The sequence below is a fragment of the Lactuca saligna genome, chromosome 9 (assembly GCF_052625555.1).
Source record: "Lactuca saligna cultivar CGN05327 chromosome 9, ASM5262555v1, whole genome shotgun sequence".
In the NCBI taxonomy this organism is placed as follows: domain Eukaryota; kingdom Viridiplantae; phylum Streptophyta; class Magnoliopsida; order Asterales; family Asteraceae; genus Lactuca; species Lactuca saligna.
The window spans coordinates 17016262-17026057 of NC_136425.1; the positions used below are offsets into that span (position 1 = coordinate 17016262).

Sequence of the window (9796 nt, forward strand, 5' to 3'; positions counted from 1 at the left end):
AGTTTTACGGCAAAACCAGCACGACCCAGGGAGACGTAAATAGTGTATTTATGATGGAGGACTTTTTAGCCTTAGTGATCTAAACCGAAGTCTTAGTATATGTTAAACCAAGAACATCCATAAAAAGAACGCCCAAATCTGACTTTGTATGAGGAAGTTATGATTTTTCTATGATTCGACTTAGCATTGCACAGCCCGAAACTCGAATTTTAGTTCGAGCAGTTTTTGGCTTATGCAACCTAAATGAGAGTTGAAGATATTATTAATAGGGACTCAACGGTAAAAAGACAGACGAAAATAGAGTCCGTATGAAGGAGTTACGAATTCTTCGCGGTCAGTTAACAGTCTAAACTCCTCTTACTGTTAAATATAAGATCAGTCGAGAATTAGCCGACAGAGTCTAAATGAAAGTTGTAGATCTTGTTTTTACCTACGCATGGATATAAATAACGTCAAAAACAGAGCTCGTATGCGAAAGTTACGGGGTTTAGAAGTCGGCATGGTGCTGCTGCAAAAGGGGTGACGTGGTTGAATATGGGCCAAGGCTTTCTCCCCAAGAAAATCCATCAGGTGATGACACGTGGCACCGAATCGGCGAGTCTGTGAATCAACTCGGTGAGTCCATCAGGATTTCACCCTGTAAATAGAGGTATCAGGTTCTCTCATTTCCCACACCTCTCCCCTTCAACTTTCTCTCTCTAAACTCTCTCTCTCTCTAGCCTCCCTTAAGCCCCCTAAAGTCTAGGTAAACCCCCTAGAACCCGAAGGAAGCCCCAAGGATCCCGAATCCCCGAGAAAAGAGCGTTTCGGCTCGGGAACGTTGCTCCAGCGAATCCTGGTTTTCGAAAAAACCCGCTGTAAGTAAGCTACGCCTAACCTATCTTTAGTATAGCTTATGTTTTAATATAATAATGTTATTAGGACCTTATAATAAGTACTTGAGCTATTATTCTGGGTTATATAAGTAAATTTTAATGCTTATATAATAGTAATAATAGTTAGACTATTAATTAGTCTCGGTGAATATTAGACTAAACCCTAGTGGTAATGATACTAGGTTTTGCCGAAGGAAAATTGTGTTAAGAGTAACGAAGTGTTGTCCAAGTGCCGAGTCACCACCTTCTCATGTGAGTGCATAGTTACTTTCATCTTACACATAGATATGAAGTATTTTATATAGTGCTGTGTGTGCATATTATCTGTATACTTGCTATATACGCTGGATGAGCAATTTTATACATGTTTTAATTGACTTAAACTGTATATATATTTTATATCTACAAAATGTGTTGGGTAAAACATGGGTAGATGTAATAGTTGTTGTGTGACCAAATAAAATAATGAGAGGCCTCGTTATAGATTTTATTGATGATCTAGTCATCTAGCGGAGTATAAATGACGACCACAGACTATTCTAGACAGTCCAGTGGAACGCTTGCAGACTCGCAACTTTTTAGGTGTTTATTTGAACTGTGTGTTTACTAGTATTACTCCATCCCCCGCATGGTTGCCTTATTTGACATGAATTGATAAGGAATCCCCGAATCATGTGTTGTCTCCCCGATGAAAGTCCTTAGACTAGGTCCCATGTGTTAGACGTTTCATGGAAGTGCAATACCATTTTTGAAGTTTGGGCTTATGTGGGACATGAAAAGTCACCAAGTCAGTGACTTTATGGATTTAGACGCTAAGAGGAACTCATATATTTGATCTGGACCATTAAGTTGAAGCATTAAGTGCTTAACAGCAAAAAGGGATTAATAGGGGAGTACATTGGGCTTGTAAGCTGGTACGCACAGCGTACAAGTTGCAAGCCCAGTACGCCTTGCGTATAGCTAAGTACGTCCCGCATACTCAGTCAGAGTGGGTTTCGCTCAAGTGGACCTCGGTTTGGGCCATCTATTAGACTTTGCTACTTTGGGCCTTGGTGGGACATCTGGAATTGAACATTTAGATTAGAGAAGCATTATTGGGCCTTTAGTTAAGGCCCATGAGAGGGGTTAGGACCAATTGGAAAATGGGCCATATATTGGGCCTTGTAGGAATGTTTATCTTTTTGGGCCAAGGGTTGAGTAGAGCCCATTGGTTTGTATGATGATTAGTAGCTCGGGGAGCCGGAGGACCAGCAGTTTGGGGATTTGCCAGCTAGCAGCCAGGGGATTATCTGCAGGACTTCAGCAGTGTGAGGTGAGTTTCCTCCTGTTTGAACGGGTCGAAGGCACCGATGTCGGCCCGTATGTATGTTATGTGTTTTCGGATTATGATCCGATGTCAGGCGAGGCCCGATGAATGTTTGTTATGCTTGAGATCTTTGTGATTCTTGCATGTCTCAATAGTTGTTTGTTCCAGATTACGGTCCGATGTCGAGCGGTGCCCGAGGAATGTTTATATGTATGTTTTTCTGGACCAAGGTCCGTTTCCGGCGGGGCTCGCGGAATGTTTGCATGTTAGATTATACCTGTTGTCTGTGTGATACTTGTATGTGCCTGGTAGGGAGGTGAGTGTGGGCAAGGGCCCATATCCCATCACTAGCTGAGTATGGATGAGGTTCCATATTTTAACATTAGCAGAGTAGGGTCCGAGCCCATGATAGGCAAGGCCTTAGGACTGAAGCATATAGTGTTGTGTATGATTCTTTATGTTCTAGTATGACTATATGATATTGTTTGTATGAGTATAACGGGCGAGGTCTAGAGACAGGCGGGGCCTGGAAGAAACAAATATGTATACCGAGCGAGGCTCGATGCCAGGTGGGGCCTGATGCTGGACACCATCTGATGCTGGGAGGGGCCCGAGGAAGGGACAGTGGCCCAGTATATGTGATTATGTGTATGGTATGTGGTAATATGGGGAACTCACTAAGCTTCGTGCTTACAATTTTCAGTTTTGGTTTCAGGTACTTCCAGTTTGCAAGAGAAGAGCTCGGGATGACTGCATTGCATACACCATGATGTTTAGCCTGAGATGTTTACTCTGATGTTTTGATTTGGAAACTCTGATAATAATGTTTTAAAATACTTTGACTCATGTTTTGATGGAATGGTTTGATAATTATAGTGTTATTTAATGGTTCAAAACGACAATTTTGGTCATAAATTTTGGGATGTTACATCATGAATTGGTTTAGAAGTTTTATAATTATATTTAAGTGCTTAAAGAGTCCATTGGTGTCACACTTGGAGCATTGGAACTCATAACAAAGTATATCGCCCTGATAAGAAAAACTATGAATTTCTAGTGCAATGACCTTGTGGTTTTAATGTTCTAATCTACGTGGGTTGTGTGACCTCTAAGGATTTTAACATGCCTTTATGTCTTGATCTTTCGGGTTCCGTTTCGCTTCCGTTTACCTCCATTGGTACTCTAGTGATAAGTATCGAGTGTTTTGGAGTCATTGTGACTAAGGAACATTTGGTAAACATAAATTACTTAATAACAAGAGTAAAACCAAGTATTCTTATCCATAACTAGCTTGTACATGTCCCTATATTATACGTTATGTTTTGGTTTCTATATTATACATCATCTTTTGGCTACAGTTTTGATATTATATATATATGATGTATTGGTTTTGGCTTTGATATCATATGACTTGATTTTTATGTGTTTGCCTTCATGACAATCTGTAATGCCCATTCCTGGTATGTATTAATTCATTAAATGTCTTTTATAAAGAGCTACTCGGCGAGTAGTATCCCTAACTCGTCGAGTAGATGCCAAGTTGGACGCGGGTTTTAAGTGATCTACTCGGCGAGTCCGCACCTAGACTCGACGTGTAGGCCAGTCTGGAAGAAACCCTAGATCCACGGGTTTTGCACCCTATTTAAACCATGTTATGAGCCCCAAACTCGCCTCCTTCACCCTCAGAGCGTCATTTAGCAAACCCTAACCATTCCTTGAGCTTTTTGAGCATTTCTTGTGTGAATCTTGAAGTTTTGAATAGAAGAAGAAAGCTAGATCCAAAGGAGTAGAAGGAGATCCAAGATCTTGCACCCACTATAGAGTTCATTGAGGTACTAATCAGGTTCCTTCGATTTCTATGATTGATTCTCCATTAGAAATCACATTTAGGCTATTTTATCCATTTCTTATCTTGATTATAGTAGAGAGATCGTATTGGGTTGAGTAGCCTTCGGATCTAGCCATGTTTCAGTTCCAAAAACTTAGATCTAATACCTTTATGGAGCCATTTTGCATGAAAGCCCTAGATCTACTCTTTTAAGTGCCTTTTGAGCCTTTAAACCTTTATGGATGTTTATACACACGTAAAGATAGAATCTTTATGTGTTAATCAAGCCCCAGATCTATAAGTTGTATGCATTGGTTTTGAGTAGAATCAACTGTTTAGAAGTTGCATGCAACCGAATCGGCGAGTCGTTCTTCGGACTCGGCAAGTCGAGTCACGAGTCCCCGAGTTTTCCCCTTTTCATGTATTATGCCGAGTGGAACCAGTGAGTTATAAGTGGACTCAATGAGTCGGAGATCGGACTCATTCATGGAGGGACTCGGCGAGTCAATGCCTTGACTCGGCGAGTCCAAGGCAATCTTCATATCTTAAGAATAGACTTGGCGAGTTGTTCATACAACTCGACGAGTCACAGTCGGAGTGTTCATATGTTGAAGGAGAACTCGACTAGTGGTTCATACAACTCGGCGAGTCGGATGCAGAATGACTAAGTGTTGGTATCGAAGAGGAACTCGTCGAGTCTACACCAAACTCGACGAGTAGTAGCGAGCAGAAACGAGAAATGAGAGTAGGGACTCGATGAGTTGGCGGCCTAACTCGGCTAGTCAGGTCAACTGTATGTTGACTTTGACCAAGAGGTTGACTATGACCAGGGGTAAAATAGTCATTTTACCCTCAGTATAGTTATAAGTATTTGATTGAATGTACTTATGGAAATTGTAGCCGAGGAGATACCGGAGCAGCAACAGATAGTTTCCAGAGCAATTCATTCAGCAGCCAGACTACGAGGTGAGTTTCCTTCCAATAGGAACGGGTTTATGGCCACAATGCTGGCCTGTTTAGTTAGCAGTAGCTCTAGACCTCGGTATGATACAGTAGTTAGATTGCTTGATGTCTTTGTGATTCAAGCATGTTTTGTGTTATGTGTTCCGGACTTCGGTCTGATGTAGTATGCATTATATGTGCTTATGCTAGTTGATATGTTTATGTTATACTATGTTATGCTTAGTCAGTTTCCGAACTTCAGTCCAATGCACGAGACAAGGTCCCAGTCAGTTCCGGACTTCAGTCCGATGCAGTTTCCGAACTTCGGTCTGATGCAGGGGACAAGGTCCTAGTCAGTTCCGGATTTCGGTCCGATGCAGTTAGTTCTGGACTTCGGTCCGATGCAAGGGACAAGGTCCCAGTCAGTTCTGGACTTCAGTCCGATGCAGAGGGCAAGGCCCTGGTTAGTTCCGGACTTCGGTCCAATGCAGTTTCCAGATTTCGGTCCGATGCAGTGGGCAAGGCCCAGTATGTGCTTTATATGATATTGTATGGTATGTGGTAGTTTGGAGGAGCTCACTAAGCTTCGTGTGTACAGTTTCAGTTTTCGTTTCAGGTACTTCCACAAGTAAAGGGAAGAGCTCGGGATGATGTCATCGCATACACCACCGCTTCAGTTTTTGTCCTGGGAGTCGATTCAGCTTTTCGTAGACATGATTCGATACAATCTTGATACAGTTTTCTCATGATACTTTATTATGGTTTTGAGATATTGACGTATGAGTTTTATTTTATGATATTGATATAATGATTTAGTCATGGTTAAACAAAAATTTTTGGGTCGTATTTTGGGATGTTACACAATCATTTTTGAATATATATTGTTTTGATAAAAATTTATGTATAGTTTTGAAAAGAGTTTTGAAGTATCCTATTTGTACATATACTTTAGGATTTTGTTAACATGAGCTTTTTTTGGAACCGGCGAATATTATTAAAACCACAACCAAAAAGAAAAAGACTAGGTACAAAAGAAAAAACAAAACAACTTATAAAATATCAAACATGGAACAAACCCAACATTCTCATCTACAATTTCCAAAATTACCCCTATATTTGAACCAACTAAACACCAGAGAAATCACATTATCCGCCAACTTTGAAGGGTTCACTTTAATTATGTTAAACCAAATATCGTTCCTTGCTTTCCACATACACCACAGAAAACCATAGCAAATAGCAATAAATATTCCCCTCTTTTTTGGATAGTTCCCCCATGAGGCAGCAAAATTAACAAAATTTGAAGTCGAAATGAACCTATGTACATGAATGTCACACCAATTGAAAATCCAGCCCAGTGATTCAAAAGCAAACGGGCAATCCAAGAGAATATAATCCGCAACGTCCATCCCCATAAAGCACATTTTACAAGAAATAGAAGAAAGGTTGATACCTTTCTTGGAAAGAGCCACTGCCATAGGAATACGCCTCATACAAGCTCTCCAAACAAAACTAATGCACTTTATAGGAACTAAGTGAAGCCAAACCGTGAGGTTATTTACCGGGACGGTCAATTTACTGTCAATGAGAGCCCTAATATCACACACACGAAAAGAACCATCGACAGTTAACCTCGATCTCCAAGTATCAGACCCATTGGAGCTCACAACAAACCTTGTGATATCCACAATAGAGTTCAATTCCAGCAACTCTTGAGAATTGTTGGGTTTCCTCTTCCAAGCCCATGAGAAAGTACCATCAGCCCATCTATCACTTAAAAAACAAGTTTTCTTCTTGTCTAACGCATATAAAGAAGGGAATTTCACTACCAAAGTTCCGTTCTTTAGCCAATCATCTAGCAAAAACAGAATTTTCTTGCTATCCCCCACCTGAAATTCAAAAATATCTGAAAAATCAATAACAATATTGTCAAAAGTCGAGAAGACATTGACAATACTACTCCAAGTACCCGGGAAAGAGTTTTTTAGCCTAAGAGTGAATATGTTTTCTTTCACATCTATGAATAATATCAATCACTCGCTTCCAAAGAGTGTCATTTTTCGCATTAAACCTCCATAACCATTTTGTCAGATGGGCTCAGTTAAGTGAGGCCAAGGATCCGACCCCAAGCCCACCGGACAATTTCAGCCCAAGAACCACATTCCACATGAGTTGCCATATGATTTAAGATCCCGTTATTTGTAACCTAGAGGGTCGTGACTTTCGTTAAATAATTTGATAACTATTTATATAATTACAAATTTAAAGCATATAGTTTGAATATGATATTAAAATTTAACTTTATAATATTTTATGGGCGATATACATTATATCTTTTATATTTTTATTTCAATCTAATTAATAAATAAATAAATACCCCCATAATGATTTGACTTATTTAATGAATCTAAACATCTTTTTGGAAAGTTTTTGAACAGCTGAGAAATTATCTTGTAAATCAAATAAAATACCAAAATAAGCAAAACATTTAGGCTGTTAGCCTATGAGCCAGACCTCAAAGAATACGATCACAAAACCCCGTACAATTTTTAATTCACAATGTACAAACAGCTAAAGCATATACTCTTTCTGGATTCTGTAATTTAAAATCAATAAGTTGCACCAGTGTCCAGTGCAGAGTAGCCACGGCCTTCCTCAAGTCCTTTCTTGTTTGGTAGTCTGTCGTCTGCATCGGCCAATTTTGAATTAATCGCACACCTTCCCTCCTTTCACACTCACACAGAGACACATATAAACACACCTCTCTTTCTTCCATTTTCATCCATTTCCAGAAGAAGATTTTTCAATGGAGGCGATTTCGAGGTCCGGGAGGACGACGACGGAGCTTCACCACATGTCTAAGAAATGGAAGGATCCTAGAAGTGCTCAACGCAGCCCTGAGCACACCAAAGTTTGGACCGAACCACCTCCGAACAATAATAGACCACGTAGAGTCGCCGTCGTTTACTATCTCTCCAGGAACGGCAACCTTGAACATCCTCATTTTATCGAGGTTCCTCTCTCCTCCTCCGACGGCCTTTATCTGCGAGGTGAGTTGAAAAAAATTTAGCAACTGTTTGTGATTTGAAATGCTCGATAGAGAGGTTTAAGGAGAATAAGTTGTGATCTGATGTATTCTTATAGATTTGGTGAAATCGCCTCAATTCTCTCTGAGGAGAAGGAATAGCTGCATTTAAGTTATGTTATGATAAATTTTTTAATCTGCTGAAACTCTTCTGGAAATGTCTTGCAGATGTAATCGATCGCCTGAATTCTCTCCGTGGAAAAGGAATGGCGGCATTGTACTCATGGTCTTCCAAAAGGTTAGTTCAACGATATGTTTAGATCCTGAAAGTGATTATGACTCGTGAGTTTCTGGTTATACGTATGTAATTACTGCTTCCTGAAAGCTAATTCATTCAAATTCTGTGTTACAGGAGTTACAAAAACGGATTCGTATGGCACGATTTGGCGGAGAATGATTACATTTACCCAGCACACGGCCAAGAGTACGTTCTGAAAGGATCGGAGCTCGTTGTAGCCGGAGGAGCCTCGTTAAACTCCAAATCCGAGACACATGTGTCATCCATGTCGAAAAACACGCTATCTCCGGACTATGGAAAATCCGTTGACGATGATTTCCCGGTTGTTAGGCGTAGGAGGAATCAGTCATGGAGCGCAATCGACCTCCACGAATATAAAGTCTACACCGGCGATTCCTCCGCCGGTAAACTCGCCGCCGACGCCTCAACTCAAACCGACGATAAACGCCGTCGCAGGAGATCAATAATCAGAGAAGAAGAAGAAGACGAAGAAGAAATCAAAGAAGAGGAATCAAAAGCATCGTTTCACGAAAACGAGAGTTCAGAACTGAGCAGAGAAGAGATTATTTCACCTCCGCCGTCGGATTCAAGCCCGGAAACCCTAGAGTCGTTGATGAAAGCCGACGGTAAGCTCCTAATCCTACGGCCAGAAACAGAAGATCAAAACCAGAAAACAGATCCAACGGCCAATAACAAGATAAAAGCATCATCCGTCCTAATGCAGCTGATCTCATGCGGTTCGATCTCCTTCCGGGACTGTGGACCGGGCGCATACGGAAAAGACAACCCGGGTTTTTCGTTGGTTTCACATTACAAGTCAAGGATGCTGCCACGTGTGAGAAACACCGGATCAGAGGAAGCAACAGTTGAGGACGCTGTCGTTTTGAGGAAAAACCGAAGAATTAAAAAACAGATTGTGACAGAGGATAAAGAATATTTCAGTGGGAGTTTAATTGAGACAAAAAGGGAACCACTTCCAGCTCTTAAACGATCCAATTCGTACACTGGAAATAGGTAATTATAAATTATAATTCCGTAAATTTTCAATGGAGTTATTAGATTATAGTTTTACTAATGTGGTAGATTCGTAATTTTTAAATATATATGTGAATTGGATCTTTTATTCGATATTTCTTTGCATGGATAGTAGCAAACTAAATTATAAGAAAAATTAATAATTATAAAATAGAAAACGTTGACCGAGTCTTTAAAGTGTTGCTCCATGTGACATTGCCAGCTGGATCCGGACAATTGCAAGTTCCGGTCTAATTTGGGTTTTGTTTAGTGTGTCAAAAAATGAAGCATTGCATAAATGAGGTTTTTGTCTTCTTGACAAACGACAGTTGTGGGAAATAATACATGTCTTTTCGACTTTAATTGTTCTATATAAAAAAGCTACTTTTTATTTAACTTTCTTTATCATTTATTTTCAATGCTTTTTATTTTTAGTTTCAAATGGAAAAATAAATATTCCCAACTCATTAATTGTATTCCTTCTGATCTAAAAATCTTATGAGGTCTC

At 40.0% G+C, this 9796-nt stretch overlaps 2 protein-coding genes across 2 annotated transcripts; one reads left to right on the forward strand and one right to left on the reverse strand.

Annotated features, from left to right (window-relative positions):
- Positions 1-6036: 6036 nt before the first annotated feature.
- Positions 6037-7727, reverse strand: LOC145016030 (uncharacterized). The gene is made up of 2 exons (XM_078974468.1): positions 7521-7727; positions 6037-6840 (listed from the first exon to the last, which is right to left on the reverse strand). The coding sequence occupies exons 1-2, from the start codon at positions 7725-7727 to the stop codon at positions 6037-6039; spliced, it is 1011 nt and encodes a 336-aa protein (XP_078830594.1).
- On the forward strand, positions 7624-9404 carry LOC145015703 (protein SOSEKI 5-like). Its single transcript, XM_078974175.1, has 3 exons — positions 7624-8001; positions 8205-8274; positions 8389-9404. Exons 1-3 carry the CDS (start codon positions 7758-7760, stop codon positions 9290-9292), a joined length of 1218 nt encoding a protein of 405 aa, XP_078830301.1. The 5' UTR covers positions 7624-7757; the 3' UTR covers positions 9293-9404.
- The last annotated feature ends 392 nt before the right edge of the window (positions 9405-9796 follow it).

What these genes read in the sequence shown, in the direction of transcription:
- LOC145016030 (XM_078974468.1), bottom strand. Translation starts at nt 7,727, where the DNA reads ATGGAAGAAAGAGAGGTGTGTTTATATGTGTCTCTGTGTGAGTGTGAA. An exon ending in AAAGAGTATATGCTTTAGCT is followed by an intron (nt 6,841 to 7,520) that starts GTTTGTACATTG and finishes TTTGAATTTCAG; the next exon opens with GTGGGGGATAGCAAGAAAAT.
- LOC145015703 (XM_078974175.1), top strand. Translation starts at nt 7,758, where the DNA reads ATGGAGGCGATTTCGAGGTCCGGGAGGACGACGACGGAGCTTCACCAC. An exon ending in CGACGGCCTTTATCTGCGAG is followed by an intron (nt 8,002 to 8,204) that starts GTGAGTTGAAAA and finishes AATGTCTTGCAG; the next exon opens with ATGTAATCGATCGCCTGAAT. An exon ending in TACTCATGGTCTTCCAAAAG is followed by an intron (nt 8,275 to 8,388) that starts GTTAGTTCAACG and finishes TCTGTGTTACAG; the next exon opens with GAGTTACAAAAACGGATTCG.